We start from the raw sequence: 17,402 nt of genomic DNA, 5'->3' as shown, positions 1-17,402 counted from the left end.
ATACGTTTGCTGTCGAAGAAAAAAATCCAGCAATACTTAATGTTGTTTTAGTTAAATAAAACAATTTAAATGTCTGTCTGGTGATGTTCCCCCTCCTAATACACCATGGCAAGAAAAACCTCCAAATATTGATGATTAACCTGTTGAATTGGAGCTAGCTGACCTCCCAATGACTTCATAAATATCTGCTTCAATTACCTTTGGTAAATGAAATAACCAAACAAACAATCATTTATTTTTTGATATAGCTGTAACACTAATCTGAAAAGTTTTCAAAATAAATCACTCTTTAAAAATGTATAGTGTGTACCTTCTAAAAATGAAACCTACATCTATCTCTGAGTTGTTAAGAATAGTATTAAGGTTAGAACAACCAACAAGAATGCACGAGTCTTCCAGACTAATGATTTAAATCAAATCCACCCTGCCACAAACAGTTTTGGTTTCAACAAATCAGCATTTTCCAATGAAAGCACCTTTCATCAAGAAATCCCAACCCTGCTCTAGATCCGAAGGTTAGCCCCATTGCTGCTGTGAAGCTCCAAGTAGCCACAACACAAAAACTATGAGCTAAACTATGAGCTCCAAGCAGGGGCGGCTCCAGACCCCAGCACGCCTGCGGAGGGTCCGCTGGTCCCGCGGCTTTGGTGGAGTATCCGCAGGCACGCCTGCGGGAGGTCCACCAGAGCCGCGGGACCGGCGACTGGCAGAGCGCCTCCCGCGGCATGCCGCCCTGCTTGGGGCGGTGAAATGTCTAGAGCCGCCCCTGGCTCCAGGATGACCTCTGGCCACTTGCTTAATACAATCCAACTAAAAGGCTAGAATGCTGGATTCAGACACTGCCCAATCTCTCCTGTTGGAGCTGTTCCACTTGGTATAAATATTCATTGAGCCAGAAACAAAGACTGACTCTATAACCTGGTGAGTAGGAGCCTGAGGACCAAGTCCCTGCGCTGCCTGATTCAGTTCAGGGACTTGAGCTGGGGGCTCCCACAACCGAGAAAACTGTCCCAACTACTGGTTATTCTGGGGTCTCTGTCTCCCTTGTTTTTTGTTTTGTTTTTTTGTTGGTTTTTTTTTTGACTAAAGATTTCAAGAGGACTCATTTTCCTTCTGCGTTGGAATGAAAACAAAACTTCAAAACCTTGCAAATTTTTTGCAAAACAGAATTGTTGTTTTCCAGTCAGCTCCAGGTACTGCCCCATATGCACTTTGTGGGTCATGGAGAAAAATAAATACATATTCTATGGCAGCCATTTCTAATGTCTGACTGCCTCGCAGTATGTAGCTCATCATGACAGAATGGGTAGAGGGTTGGGCTAGGGCACCACGCAGCCTCACAGTTCAATTCTTTATGAGCAAAATCATAAAATACCTTTTCTTCTTCAACAGGAAGAACAGCTCCCACTGAAGTTAACAGAAGCACCGGACACTCACTCCCATTAGAATTCTTGGAAGTACTTTTGAAAATCAGGCCACTTATCTAGATGCCTCATTTTAGGCACCTACTTTTGAAAATCTCAGCCCATTGAAACAAAAAATTAACTGGTTGCTGCATCTGTAATCTTTTATTTCAACTTCGTGTTGCATCTGTCATGTGCTAGTAAATTCACCTTTGGTAATCCTCTCTAGTTTTATTTGGCTTGCATGAATATATTTGGCACAGTACTTAAAAATGAAAATATAAATAAAGGTTTGCAAACAAGGTTTTTGCTACACTTGTTCCTGAACATCAACACATGAAAAAGACAATTAGCTAGAAGACTGGCACCATCCTATTCTGTCTAAAAATAGCAGCTGTATTATCTAACTTAAAATTATAACTTTCACTATACTAAAATCCAATCCTTTGGAAATAATATACAGTCAAACCTTGCAATAACGTGCCCCGCTATAACACAAAATCGCATATAACGCGATCATAGGTTGGCTCCCCTTTAAGGCAGATACAACTTAGATAATGTTTTCACAGTACTGTACAGTACCAGTGGTCCCCAACACCATTGCAGGGGAGAGAAGCTGCAGCCCTGCGCCTGCCGGGGACAGAGAACTCCGAGGCTGTGGGCGCTAGTGCTCTCTGTCCCCAGCAGGCGCTGGCCGCAGCTTCTCTCCGGCTTCAAGAGGGGCCGCGGCTCCCTGCCTGCTGGGGACAGAGAACTCTGGGGCTGCGGAGAGCTGCGGCGCCTCTTGAAGCCGGAGAGAAGCCACGGCCCCGGAGTTCTCTGTCCCCGGCAGGCGGGGGGGTCGCGGCTCCTCTCCCCTGCTGGGCACTAGGCACTAGGGGCACTAGGTGGCGCACATCAATGCACCGCTTTGGGGACCACTGACAAATTGACTGGTTTGAAACCCCGCTATACTGCAACCCCGCATTTTGTGTAATGGAAGTTTTTGGACCCCAATCGTCATGTTATAGCGGGGTTTCACTGTACCTAATATTTTCATGAAGTTTCCAAGTCACGTAAGATTTTCAAAACTGATTGTCTAAACTGCTGAGCACCCAGAACTCCTACTACTGTCGGTGCACGTTGCAGGTGCTCAGGCCTCTGAGACTACATTAAGACTTGACTGAGTACGGACAGCTCCCATCAACTGGAATTGTCAGTGTTCAGAAATTTTGAAAATCGGACACTTTAATCTCTGTTGAGATTATCTCAGTTCCCACTTATAAAATGGAAATAATAATAATTCTTTGTATCAGAGGTGTAGTGAGGATAAATTGATAAATGTATTAGAAGTGCTCAGATAAGAGTGTGATGGGAGCCATAAAAGTACCCTGATAAAGCCATTCCTTGTAATAAGTGTTTCAAATCTATCAATCACAGACCAAACTGCAAAGGACTAGGCCTCAGTCTTACAACGTGCTCCATTTGGGTCTGCACCCACGTGGAACCTCAGTGGGCCTCTGTGTGGGCACAGAAATCAAGGCATGTTAAGTACCTTGCAGGATTGGAGTCTAAGACCCTGATCCTGCAAACACTTTCTCACATGTTTAACTTTACCTCTGTGAATAGTCATGCTGAAACCAAAGTGTGTGTGTGTGTGTTTTACATGATTTGGGCCTTATAAAGCACTTATACGAGGGTGCAACGTAAAAGCCTGTGTGAGAAATGGCACCCCTTTCTCTATCACACCAAACATAAGTGACTTATCTTCACTTTCAAGGCCCTTTGGGACCTACCCCCATCCCACCTATCATCTCTCATTTGCTATCACTACTTTCGTTGCCCACATGTTAAACTTTCAAGCACCTTGTGCTTTCTCTCATGCCACTTCTCATGCTTGGGAGCTGTGGCCTGTAAAGATCTGCAAAACTATTTCATTATCCTTCTTCAAAACCCTCCTTTACTGTGATGCCTATACAAACTTTACAGCGACTAAGCTGCTGGCATAAAGAGACCATGGCCTGTCATTCTGACCAATACTATCTCACTCTTTCCTTGTCCTCCCCAGCTATGTGTCTCTTGTCTTACACTCAGATTGTAAGCTCTTTGGGGCAGGGACCAGCTTTATGTTCTGTTCATACAGTGCCTAGCACAATGTGATCCTAGACCACATCTGAGGCTCCCCTAGGCACTAGGGGAACAGGAATAATCGAAAATATATCCCAGGTGATGGGAGGGCCTCGCTGCAGAGATCCCTGCACTGCTTTCACTTCCTTTCTCTGAAGCCACCTGTAAAGCAGCGCTGCTCGGGCGGGTACTGCTGTCACTGTAATGTTAGTATCCCCACCCTGGCTAGGCTGGGTGACGAGAGAGCAAATGTGAAAAATCCGGACGGGGTTGGGGAGGTTATAGGCACCTATATAAGAAAAAGATCTCAAAATCGGGACTGTCCCAATAAAATTGGGACATCTGGTCCCCCTAGTCCCGGGTCACTGACTCAGCCCCAGAGAGCAGCTGCCCCGGGAGCCCCGCGCAGGGCGCAGCTGGGACGGGCGCACCCGGGGGAAGCCCACTGAAGTCACCGGGCGGTTTGCAGAAGGCTTCAGCGGGGCCGGGATTTCCCCCCGGGTCCCTGGCCCCGCCGCAGGGGAAGCTGGCTCCGCACTGCCGGCCTGCAGCAGCCGCCGCCGCCAAGCAGGAGCCGCCCCGGGCGGACGGGCTCCGAGCTGGCCGCAGTCCTCGGGCTCTCCAGCCGCGGAGCGGCCCCGCTCGCCCGGCCCATCTGTATCCGGGTCTCAGCAACTCCTGGGCGGCCCCCTGCGCCGCGCCCGCCCCCTCCGTCCTCCCAGGCGGAGCCGCGTCTCCTCTCCGAGCCGGAGCCCCGCACCCCCGCGCTGCCCGGTACGTAACCGGGGCTGAACCGACCCCCGGGGTCCCACTGCCGCCCTCCGGCTGCGGCCCGCCTGCCCCCGCCTCTGCCCGGCCAGGAGGCGGCGCCTCTGGCCCCGCTCGCAGCGTGGGGGCTGCAGCCCGCCCGGGGAATGGGCTGCGGAGCTGCCCTCCCCGCCGCGCCCCTTGCTCAGAAACCCGGCGGGAAGGCGCCAGCTCGGCAAATGCACCTGCCCCCGCCGGGGAGAAGGGGCCTGAGGGGTCAGTCACGCGCCGCGGGTCGCTGACGCCGCCGGGACGGCCCTGGACTGTGCCCCCTGCTCGCCGCTGAGTTCGCGCTGCTCCCTAGTTCCCATGTCCCGGCCGGCTGGCGTGCGAGAGGGAGGCGCGGTGAACGCTCTGGTGCCGGAGCAGCTTCCTATGCTCCCCTAACCCGTCCCGCTTTTCACTCATTTGTGCTTTTTAAAAATACCCCCCCTTTGGGCTGAACGGGCCCTGCTTGGGGTCAGGTGGCAGGTGAAGACTTTGCCAAAGTCTGAAGACCATCCATCCCTTTTGGCTGTTTTTTGATCCAGGGGATCAGGGGAAGACAGAGCTTCTAACTCTTAAAAAAAATATGTATGACTACTTTTGTGCAGGGAAATCTCTAAGCCAACCTTCAAAACACCAAATTGCCCTTAACAGAAGGTAATCATTCCTTGCTTGTCTTTGAAAAGAATTTAAAAATGCTGAAGATACAAGCCATTTGTTAAAGGCTCCATGTATGCACAATAGACATTTTATTAAACTATGTCAGTGCCTGCTGTAAAACAGGCTGTGACACTCCATAGTGCCATAGCTAGGGATTTTGTGTACTTGTCAACTAAGGCAGCCACCTTTGACTGTCACAGTTTCTTTCGGGGCACTGCAGGGGGGGCAGAGCCACATGCAGAATCTGACCCTGAGACCCTGATCTTGCAAACCCTTATGCATGTACATAACTTTTAAGCGCATGAAGGCAGGACCATATCTGAAGTTACACAAAAAAGTCTTTGTAAAATCAGGGCTTACATTTGTAAAGTGCTGTGAAAATATAAATCCTTAGGTAAATGTTAAGTATTATTAGAAAATGTTGCAGTTTAAAAACCATAGAATTTTATAAAAACCAAACGACATAGGTTTCTTCTCTTAAAACAGAAATGCCCAAGGACATTAACTGCAATATTAAGGTTACAAACGAAGGCCCCAGTCCTGCACACACGTAAGTGTGTTTGCAGAATGGGGGCCTTGAACACAAAAAAAAATGGGAAGTACATAAGTTAAGGTCTTTATTGCAACATTGTTGCCCTCATTGCACGTATGTAGTATTTTATTACTACTGAGGCTAATAAACGTATATGATACCTAAATATATACTATACCTGCTGCCTGGTATAGATTTAGATGTATGGTTTAAAGGTAAGATAATATTTCCGACAGAGTGAAAAAGCAGATTTCATTCTCCCTCCCCCTTCATTTTCAGATAAACAGAAATGTCTCACTCTGAAAACAAAGGGCTGATATTGGGCATAATGGCAGGTGCTGCTGGAATCAGCTTGGTACTGGTTTGGTATCACAAGATCCGAAAATCTGGGGCAACTGTAAATTTTCCTGCATTTCTAGATTTACGCAACAGATTTCAGTATGAGTTTCATTTTGCAAATCTACATAATGAGCAAGGAACAGTAATGGCTTTACAAGGAAGACAGCTTCAGATACTGGAAAAATTGAATGACTTACTACTGAATGTGGAAGAACTGAAGAGAGAGGTGAAGTTTCTTAAAAAAGCTGTTCCAAAGCTGGAAGAGCTTGTTCGAGATGAACTGCAAGGGAAGGCTGGTGTTCGTCGGATTAGCCCTTTACACAGAGCCACCAGAAAAAGAAGAGTTGAGACAGCTTATGGTGCAACAGAAACTACCAGCTCTGAGGAGGCAGATAGTGAAGGAGGGTGAGTCTTTAAAATATTTCATGCATAATACACTTTAAAATTGGCATGCAAACACTTTAGTACCATATATGTGGAATTATGTTCTGTAAACAGCAGTCTATATCTCAGCATCTGAAAAAGCTTTCCAAATCAGTAGGGCCATCCTACACCCTGCTGTGGCTGATTTGCACAGGTCTTCTAGGAATGTCTCAATTTTGTACAGAAAAAAAACCAAATCAAAATGAAGCATTTTGGAACACATGGAATGGAATGGTTCAATATTTTGTTTCAACATGACTTTTAATATTGAAATTTATATTTTCTATTATAATATAAAATTTTAGAGGTCAACATCAGAACAAAATGTTTCAATTTTATCAAAATAAAACAGTTTGACTTGAAACAATTTTTTTCCAAAATATTTATTTTGCCTGAAATTTTAAGGTTTTTGGGTGTGTTCCTATTCAGAATGAAAACAGATTTTGAAATCATGAAATTTCCTGCATAACAACTTCTGGCTCCTGCACAGCTCTGCTCCTAACCTTCTCAGGGAAGCTCCCATATCGGCACAACTTCAGATGGGATGTTTAAAAAGAAGCTCCTTCTGAAATGTGTCAAAAATGTTACTCTTGGATCATTTTTTAAGGGTCCTGGTTGTGTCCAAGAGTTTAGTGTTTTCTCTTCAAAGTGCGTTATACTCCTCACTAATTGTGTTCAATGCTTCTCAGTATACTCACTGAGAGTATATACTGTTTTCTTAGTGAGGTCATCATTTGCTGGCCTGGAAACAGAATCTAAGCTCAGTTTCTGGTCTCACTTTCTATAAATTTAAACAGGTACAGCATGGGCAGTGACAGTACAGGTTTCACAATATTGCCTTGACAATGCATCTAAATCCTGACCTGAAGGGCCCAGTTCTAGGGTCAAGAGGTCTCCAGACCATTCAAGTCCTTGGCCTTTTTGCTAGGATTGCAAATAAATGCCAGTTGTCATAGAGGATTATGTGGAATTTTATTAACAGGTTACTGAAGTCCTTTATAAATATTTTTCCCTTTTAAGAAAAGTAAAGAAATATGATGAGTTTGCCCCAAACGCGTGTTCTCAACTCTTCAGTGCATATACTGACAAATCTGCTATACCGCTTAGAGACTGTGTGCTCTGAAGAGAGCTCTCTTAATGTCCATGCAAATGTGCTCATGGAATGACTGCAGTATTTGAAGTTATATGTAGGCTGTCTTTTAAATTAAAACAGATTAATGTAATAATAAACTATGATATTCTTGGATTATTAGTTTGACTGTCATAGGAAAATGTTTTAATGACATACAGACTTACCTGAGGCTGAAATAATCAATAGCAAATTTTTTACTAAGTTAACCTGTAAAGGTGAAAATGTAGAACACTTTTCTACTGAAATATTTTTTTCTTTTGAGCCTGAGTGGATACTCTACAGCTTACCATCATGGTTCTTTGCAACAGTCTTTCCTTTGCAAATGCTTAATAACTTTACTTACATTGAAAAGCATATACACAATATAACAAAACACCCAAGTGCAAAGCTGACCCTCTTGTCATTGAAATAGTTCCTTAAGATTCACTTTCTCTGTTACCTATAAGAATCACAGTTATAATAAAATATATAATAAAAAATGGAACAGTACCTTTTACCTGAACTATGAAGCTGTGCACATTTCTATCCTGAGTCTGAAACATATTGCTTTGAAATCTAAACTTGCTCATAATAGTGCTCTTCACCTTTTGTTACTCTCACTCACTGGATCATTTCTAAGTTAAGTGTTTGCAGGATGAGAACCTAATGTATGAGCCTAACTTTATGTACATGAGAAGTCCTATTGACTTCAGTTAGATTACACACATGGGTGAGTGTCTGCAAGGTTGGCCTTAGATTGCAAGTTCTTTAGGGCTATACTTAATACTTAAGCACATGCCTAAATTTAAGCACATAAGTAATCCCATTGACTTCAGTGGAAGTACTGATGTGATTAAAATTAGGACTGATTAAAATGTGCTGGGTGCTTTCCAATCTTTACTCAAACTTTTAGAACCCGGGTGATATAAAAGGCCACTAGCTTGTTCTGGTGAAACCAGTCATGCTCCTTTTAGCATTTTTCACATCAGTAATTTTTAATATTTTCTTACTTTGTCATTTAGCAATTGGAAGAATTCTCTACTTTGAAGTAAAACAGCCTCTGATTCAAACTGATAAACTGCATATAATCCTTGCTTTAATGAGAAGATACCTTTGTTGATTAGTTGTCTTTAAATCTGTGTTCTCTTCTTAGTATGTAATGCTTTCATACTGAAAATGTTTAAAATATCTTATAAAGGTGTATAAAATAATAATAATTGGGGATATACCTATCTCCCAGAACTGGAAGGGACCTTGAAAGGTCACTGAGTCCAGCCCCTGCCTTCACTAGCAGGACCAATTTTTGCCCCAGATCCCTAAGTGGCCCCCTCAAGACCACTGCTCAAACCACTGAGCTATCCCTCAGGAGAGAATAGTCAGTGAGTAAATTCATAGGTAGATGAGACTCAATGTATTTGTTCTCTGAACCTGCAAACAGTTAAGCAGATGCTTAAATTCTGTTCTTGAGTATCTTCATTGCTCTGTGAAAATAGGGCTACTAACATGTGAAATTATACATGTGTAACTATTTGCAGGATCAGAGCCATAGATTGTACTGTCTTTGGACCAGTTGCTGTAGGGACAAGTAGTTTTTAACTTGCTATCTGAAAAACTGAAAAGGTCAAGCTAGGAGAAGATTTAAAAAATTGCTGTACTACATCTGGGCTATCAGCATCCATCACTGCTAGGTTTTTTTTTTGGGTGGCCAGTTCTCTGGTGGACTAATTGAGTGTCTTGTGATGCTTTTCAGCAAGAATGGAGTTGTTGTATAATACACTACAGCTCCCAGAAACCAGTGGTTTTGCCTTAATAATGTAACATTGTTTCAGCATGTTTCATTTATTAATATACCTAGCATTTTTCCTTTGTCAGAGATTATTTAAGAGATACTGTTTTCTTTTTTTTAAGTATCAAAATGAACAATTCAACAATATCATTTATCTTTATCAAGGAAACGGATTGTCTCCTCCACATATTTCTGTGAGGATTCACAAGCATGGGGGTGAGGCAGTGCTATATATGAATATTAATACAGAGTAGGAGAGGTTGTGTTTTTTTTTAAATGCACTTCCATGGGATCAGTGGGGGATGATGTGCAACCCCCTGCCCATTCCTATTCCAACTCACCCTGTCTCCTCCTCCTTCCCCAGCACAGGTTGTGGGCTGGAACAGGAGTTCTTCCCATTGGTCTGGGAGGTAAGGAAAGGCACATTATGTGGATTGATGGGGATATGATCTGGCCATAGAGAACATTATTACTTCCCTGATATTTTTATGTTATTGATGAAGCTTATTCACTTGGTATGATTTGATTTCTACAACAAAATACTGCTCAGCAGTGAGATGCTTATAGATTTTCCAAGTGAAGTTGTAGAAAAATTGTATTTTATGATCTAGCCATCTGGAGCTGATGCTTGGTATTGTCAGGTTGACACAAGAACCTTTGGAGTTCTCTGGGCTTTCTTTTGAGTGCTTCTCAGCGCAAACTTGACCTTGGCATTTTTTGCTTATATGGGAACATCTTGCAGTAATCATGTTAGTCTGTTTTTCAGCCTTGGACAGAATGTTTTTACAGGGAAAAAAACAAATGGGAAGATGTTATTTCTGCTAATTATCATTAATGATAACTGATAACATTGAGACCTTGATTCCCATGAGTAAAATCAAACACTTTAAACCTTAAAGATTGTTTGATGTGGTTCAGAAAAGCTTTTAACTCTACACTTTTACAGTTACAGTATCATGTATCATAGATTATTAGGGTTGGAAGGGACCTCAGGAGATCATCTAGTCCAACCCCCTGCTCAAAGCAGGACCAATACCCAAAATGGCCCCCTCAAGGATCAAACTCACAACCCTGGGTTTAACAGGCCAATGCTCAAACCACTGAGCTATCCCTTCCATTTACAATTACTATTTAATCATTGCTACATTACACTATCTAACTCCAAGCATTTTCAGTTGGTAGTTAAACAAAACAACCCTCTTTACCGAGGGTTGCTTGGCTGTAGACAATGGATCTTGTGGTGTTTATCTACAGCCAAGCACTGAGGTACAACCGCATCTGCTCTAACCCCGCAGACAGAGACCAACACCTAGAAAATCTCCACCAAGCATTCTCAAAACTACAGTACCCGCACGAGGAAATTAGGAAACAGATCAACAGAGCCAGACGTGTACCCAGAAGCCTCCTACTGCAAGACAAACCCAAGAAAGAAACCAACAGGACTCCACTGGCCATCACATACAGTCCCCAGCTAAAGCCCCTCCAACGCATCATCAGGGATCTACAACCCATCCTGGACAATGATCCCACACTTTCACAGGCCTTGGGTGGCAGGCCAGTCCTCGCCCACAGACAGCCTGCCAACCTGAAGCATATTCTCACCAGTAACTGCACACCGCACCATAGTAACTCTAGCTCAGGAACCAATCCATGCAACAAACCTCGATGCCAACTCTGCCCACATATCTACACCAGCAACACCATCACAGGACCTAACCAGATCAGCCACACCATCACCGGTTCATTCACCTGCACATCCACCAATGTAATATATGCCATCACATGCCAGCAATGCCCTTCTGCTATGTACATCGGCCAAACTGGACAGTCTCTAAGGAAAAGGATAAATGGACACAAATCAGACATTAGGAATGGCAATATACAAAAACCTGTAGGAGAACACTTCAATCTCCCTGGCCACACAATAGCAGATCTTAAGGTGGCATCCTCCAGCAAAAAAACTTTAGGACCAGACTTCTAAGGCTGAGGCTACACTTGCAGTTCAAAGCGCTACCGCGGCAGCGCTTTGAAGTGCTAAGTGTAGTCAAAGCGCCAGCGCTGGGAGAGAGCTCTCCCAGCGCTGTCCGTACTCCACCTCCCTGTGGGGAATAACGTACAGCGCTGGGAGCCGTGCTCCCAGTGCTGGGGCTTTGATCACACTGGCGCTTTGCAGCGCCGCAATTTGCAGCGCTGGAGAGGGTGTGTTTTCACACCCTGCTGCAGCGCTGCAAATTTGCAAGTGTAGCCATGGCCTTTGAGAAACTGCTGAGCTTCAGTTCATTTGCAAATTTGACACCATCAGTTTAGGATTAAACAAAGACTGTGAATGGCTTGCCAACTACAGAACCAGTTTCTCCTCCCTTGGTTTTCACACCTCAACTGCTAGAACAGGGCCTCATCCTCCCTGATTGATCTAACCTCGTTATCTCTAGCTTGCTTCTTGCTTGCTTATATTTATCTGCCCCTGGAAATATCCACTCTTGCATCCGACGAAGTGGGCATTCACCCACGAAAACTCATGCTGCAAAACGTCTGTTAGTCTATAAGGTGCCACAGGATTCTTTGCTGCTTTTACAGAACCAGACTAACACGGCTACCTCTCTGATACAGCTAAAGAAGCAGCTAAAAATATACTGCTTTTTTGGTGGTTTATATAGTCATTATATACACCGCTTACATATGCAGTAGCTTTACAACCAGTGCAAAATAATAATGAAAAAACAACAAACTGCACTTTAAAATATGTTTTAGCAGACTACAGTAAATATTTAACAACTTTCAAATCCTGACTTTTGCCATTGGACTTCAGTGGTATGAGGATTCAGCTCTAAACTTATATAAAAATCTGTTCTGAATATTTCACTTCTTTTGTCCATCATACTTTGCTTTTCAATTTGTCGCTAAAAAGCTTTTATTCCTCTTCTTTCCTATACCAGTGGGGTAATTTAAGTTTAGAAACTACCATGCCAAATCTGGCAATTCTGTTATTCAATAAGCAGCTGAATACTTATTACTTTAACTTATCCAAGCAAGCTGTAAATGCACAATGTCATTTTAATTCTGGTGGCTTTCTTAGAGTGATTTATTGAAGTCAGGATTTAAATAAAAGTATCAAAAATCATTTAGCTCTATATTTCCAACATACTGTAATGATCCTTGTAGCGGGTCGGTGTGGCTCCCCTCCTCCCCGGAGAGGGTTGAGCCCCAGACACAGGAAGGGGCGGGGCTACAGCGTGGTGAGCCCGCCCCTCAGAGGGTCAGATGGCGACCCGGAAGGATAAAAGCCGGGCCTTCCAGCCCAGTCAGTGCCCAGCCACCGGGGAGAGCAGACCTGTCTGAGGGAGCTCCTGACGGAGGAACCGCTGGAGCCCCAGGCAGCGACCTGGACTGGCCGGAGAGCACCCTACCCCGCTACTGGGAAGACCTGCCGGAGCTTCCCCGCGCCACCTACGACGAGGAGCCAGTAGCAGCTTCCCCGCTACCGTGCTGTTACCCCGAGGAACCCCCGGAGCAGGATTGGCCAGACTTCCCCGAGGAACTACCTGATCTACCCCCCCAGCCCGGGTTGTGAGGAACCCATGCAGTGGGATTTCCCGGGACCAGACGCCGTGGACCAGGTAGGACAAGAGGGGGATATTGGAAGTGGCCCGGGGGCAGCCGACCTCAGTCCGGCTGCTGACCAGACCGAGCCCATGTCAGTGTGTTGCGGTCAGGATCCCCACTGACCGTCAGCGGTGACGACCGCTGTCTAGGGCCCCGGGCCGGGACACAGTGGAGTGGGTGGGCCTGTGTCCCCCCTGCCACCCCACTCACGGGTGGCAGTTATCCCCCTCACCTTACTGCTCAGCCTGCTGCAAGAGGCCTGAGCTCCTGTACTGTTCCCTGCTCAGCCTGCTACAAGAGGCCTGAGCTCTCCTTGTACTGCTTGTGGCCCAGCCCCTGCACCAGAGGGCCTGGGCCTTACCGAGCCTATTTGCAGCCCAGCCCCTGCACCAGAGGGCCTGGGCCTTATCCAGACTGTTTGCAGCCCAGCCCCTGCACCAGAGGGCCTGGGCCTTTTCTAAACTAGTTGCAGCCCAGCTCCTGCGCCAGAGGGCCTGGGCCTTTCCTAGACTATTGGGACTGTTTGCAGAAAAGGCCTGAGCCCCAACTAACTCTGTCTTTGTCACCTAGCCTTAAAGGGACAGGACAGAACCCCCGTGAGACCAGCGGGCCGGTGTGGCTCCCCTCCTCCCCTCAGAGGGTTGAGCCCCGGACCCGCCTGTTACAAGTGGCACCTGACAAGGGACTTGATCCCTTGCCCCTGTGAGAAGGGGCCGGTGAGAGGGCGGCGGACCGCCCCTCTTAGCCAGGAAGATGGAGACTGACCGGCTGTTCCAGCTGCTGGTGGAAAGCCATGAGCGGCAACAGACGGCTCAGCTCCTACAGCAGCAGCAACAGCATGCCGCCCAGCTGGAACAGCAGCGGCAGCGAGACGCGGCCCAGCTCCAGCAGCAGCAACAGCAGCAGCAGGTAGCTCAGCTAGAGCAGCAACAGCAGCTTGTGCAGCAGCTTGGGACCCAGCTGCAGCACCTCCTCGGGCCCGCCCCCCGCCCCGCTGAATGGCCCGCGGGGGAAGGCACGGGGGGGGGGTCCGCGTCTGGCGACCCCCCTGCGTCTGACCAAGATGGGCCCAGATGACGACCCAGAGGCCTTGGTCACTTTTGAGCGGGTGGCCCTCGTGGCGGGGTGGGCAAGAGACCAGTGGGCCACCTTGCTGGCCCCCTATTTGACCGGGACGGCCCAAGCAGCCTACCGGGGGCTGGCGACCGAAGAAGCCCGGGACTACGACCACGTGAAGGCTGCAGTCCTAGACGCTTTGGACATTAGCCTGGAGACATTTAGGCAGCGATTCAGGCGACATACCTACCCGGCGGGAGCCCGTCCTCGGATGGTGGCCCAGACCCTGAAGGAGGCCTGCCGCCGGTGGTGGCAGCCAGACGTCAGGACGGCGGAGGAGGTCACCGAGCAGGTGGTGTTGGAGCAGTTTGTTCACATCCTGCCGGCCAAGGGCAGGGTCTGGGTACTCCGCCACCGACCGACGACCTTAGTGGACGCCGTCGCGCTCATGGAGGGCTTCCTGGCTGCTGAAGCCTCGATAGGGCCCACCTTCTGGCCACCTACCTCGGGGCCCGAACGACCCTGGGACGAGAAGAGGACGTCGAACATACCCCACCCACGAAGCCCAGGCCATGGGCCCGAACCCCGACAGGGAACCCCGACTCCACACTGGGAAGCAGCTCCCCGGCTGACTACCCCGGCCTTAACCCAGGGAGCGCCCAAGGTCCGGCGGAGTCCCCCCCGAAGTACCAGAACAAGCCTCCCCCGGAGTGGACGCCCTGAGCTCGGTCCCTGCTTTAGATGTGGGAAAGCAGGACATGTACAATGGGACTGTCCCGAAATGGATTGCAGTTTCGGGCAGGTTTACGTAGGGGCCGGCCGGGCCCGAAGGGCGGAGGCCCCCAAGCTGATAATCCCGGTGACGGTTGAGAACCAGACCACACAGGCTCTGATCGATTCAGGGTGTGGCCAGACCCTGGTCCGCCAAACTCTGGGACCACCGGCCGACCCCCGTCTGACGCCGATACAATTACAGTGCATCCATGGAGATGTCCGACCTTACCCGAGTGCCTGGGCCCGGCTAACGGTGGGGGGCATTACCCGGCGGGTAGTCGTCGGCCTGGCGCCCGGCCTGGCCTATCCCGTGATTCTGGGACGAGATTGGCCCACCTTCGAAGAGGTCCTCCAGTCAACGCCGGGGTTGGCTGCCGAACCCCGGGGACCTCCGCCAGAGGCGGGGCAGGCTGGTGAGGAGAGCGAGGGAGGAGACCAAGAAGGTCAGGGGCCGCCGGGGCCAACTCCCACAGAACCTCACTTCGACACGGACTTTTGCCGCGACCAGCGGTCGGACCCGACGCTTAGCCGGGCCTACGAACAACTTGCTGCCGTCGACGGCTCCGTAGTGGATTCTCATCGGGCCACGCAGTGGCCCCATTTCGAGCTGCGACGAGATCGGCTCTACCGCATCGACCGAGACCCACGCACCCGGGAACCCTTGACGCAATTGCTGGTACCCCGTTGTCACCGCAGGGCCGTGATGCAGTTGGCCCACGATGTGCCCGCCGCCGGGCATCTGGGGCAAGAAAAGACCCTCGCCCGAACCCTGGCGCGGTTTTTTTGGCCCGGTATCCATCAAGAGGTGAAGCAATATTGTACCTCCTGTCCCGAGTGTCAGCAGGCCGCACCGCCTCGGGTACCCAAGGCCCCCTTAGTCCCTATGCCAGTCGTTGAGACCCCCTTTGAGCGGGTCGCCATGGACCTGATAGGTCCGCTTCCCCGAAGCGCGGCCGGCTTCCAGTATGTCCTCGTCCTCGTGGACTACGCCTCCCGCTTCCCTGAGGCCGTTCCCCTGCGGAGCATCATCGCCCGGACCATTGCGGGGGAACTGATGAAGATTTTTGCCCGACTAGGGTTGCCTAGGGAGATCCTAACGGATCAGGGCACTAATTTCACGTCCCGGCTGCTCCAACAGGTCTGCAAACTCCTGGGGGTGAAACAGCTTCATACGTCTGTATACCATCCGCAGACCGACGGGTTGGTAGAGCGGTTTAACCGCACCCTTAAGGACATGCTAAAAAAATTCCCCCCCGAGGAACTGCGGCACTGGGACCAGTTCCTACCGCCCCTGCTGCTGGCCATCCGGGAGGTTCCGCAAGCCTCGACCAAGTTCTCCCCCTTTGAACTGTTGTACGGGCGGAGGCCCCGCGGACTTCTGGATTTGATGCGGGAAACATGGGAGGAGTCGGCCTCCCCAACCCAGGGCCTCCTCCAGTACGTCCTCCAATTACGGGAGTACTTAACTCAGGCCGGGACATTAGCCCGGGAGAATTTGTGGGCAGCCCAGGCGAAACAGGAGCAGAACTATAACCAGGAGGCACGGGGCCGGAGGTTCGCTCCTGGGGACCGGGTCCTACTGCTTCTACCCTCCAGCGAGTCGAAGCTGTTGGCCCGCTGGCAGGGGCCCTATGAGGTGGTGCGGCAAGTGGGACCCGTGACATACGAAATCCGCCAACCCGACCGACGGAAGAAGCTCCAGGTCTACCACATCAACCTGCTAAAGCCATGGTGTGACCGAGAGGGCCTACTGATCGACCCTTGCCCGCCTGAGCCAGAACTGGGCCCGGACGCGGCCGAGACGAGGGGTGTGGAGGAACCCCCGATAGGCCCCTCGCTCACGGCAGAGCAGCGTAAGCAGGCTACGTGTCTCCTGCAGGCTTTCCAAAAAACCTTCACGGCAGTCCCCAGGTATACAACCCTGGCCTGTCACACGATTCTGACCGAGCCAGGGAAAACGATCAGGGAAACCACCTGGCCTTTGCCATACCGGATGCGGCAGGAGGTAGAAGAAGAGGTCCGAGCCATGTTGGCCTTGGGGGTCATCGAGCCTTCCTGCAGTGAATGGCGCAGCCCGGTGGTGCTGGTCCCCAAACCGGACGGTACCCGCCGATTTTGTATAGACTTCCGTCGGGTAAACGCCATCTCGCGGTTTGACGCCTATCCGATGCCCAGGGTGGACGAACTCCTGGGCCGCCTGGGGGAAGCCCAATTTATTACCACCCTGGACCTGAGCAAAGGATATTGGCAGATCCCACTCGACGAAGCGTCCAAAGAGAAAACTGCCTTTGCTACCCCCTCAGGCCTTTATCAATTTAATTGAATGCCGTTCGGCCTCCATGGGGCCCCTGCGACCTTCCAACGGCTGATGGACCACCTCTTGCGGCCCCACCAGGAGTATGCGGCCGCCTACTTGGATGACGTGGTAATCTACAGCCGCCACTGGGAAGATCATCTCAACCAGGTTGCCACGGTCCTATGAACCTTGCGAGAGGCAGGGTTGACCGCCAACCCGAAGAAATGTAGGATCGCTTGGCAGGAGACCACCTATCTTGGCTACACGGTGGGAGGAGGACGAATCAGACCCCTGGTGGGCAAGGTACAAGCCCTTGCGGACTGTCCCACACCCACGACGAAACGCCAAGTGCGACAGTTCCTGGGGCTCGCCGGGTATTATCGGCGGTTTATTCCGCAATTCGCATCAATTGCCGCACCCCTAACTGAGCTCCTCACAAAAAATAGCCCCCGACAAGTGCGCTGGACGGCCGAGTGCGAGGTGACCTTCCAGACCCTGAAGGACCGCCTGTGCCAGGAACC

General features: G+C 49.3%; 1 protein-coding gene across 2 annotated transcripts in view; it reads left to right on the top strand.

Moving 5' to 3' along the window:
- Positions 1 to 4,158: 4,158 nt before the first annotated feature.
- Positions 4,159 to 17,402, top strand: part of RMDN2 (regulator of microtubule dynamics 2) — a 65,338-nt gene continuing 52,094 nt past the window's right edge. Inside the window, exons 1-2 of one of the 2 annotated variants that reach the window (XM_045011603.1) lie at positions 4,159 to 4,283; positions 5,773 to 6,237. In XM_045011603.1, coding sequence (XP_044867538.1) covers positions 5,783 to 6,237 — 455 coding nt within the window. In that variant the 5' untranslated portion in view covers positions 4,159 to 4,283; positions 5,773 to 5,782. Of the gene's footprint in view, positions 4,284 to 4,319; positions 4,959 to 5,772; positions 6,238 to 17,402 lie in introns of those variants that run through there. The other variant, XM_045011601.1, reaches the window with a different exon arrangement.

This window comes from Mauremys mutica, chromosome 3 (assembly GCF_020497125.1).
Source record: "Mauremys mutica isolate MM-2020 ecotype Southern chromosome 3, ASM2049712v1, whole genome shotgun sequence".
NCBI classification, from domain to species: Eukaryota; Metazoa; Chordata; order Testudines; family Geoemydidae; genus Mauremys; species Mauremys mutica.
The sequence above is the reverse complement of the archived record's forward strand: the minus strand, read 5'-3'. Positions and strand labels throughout refer to the sequence as shown.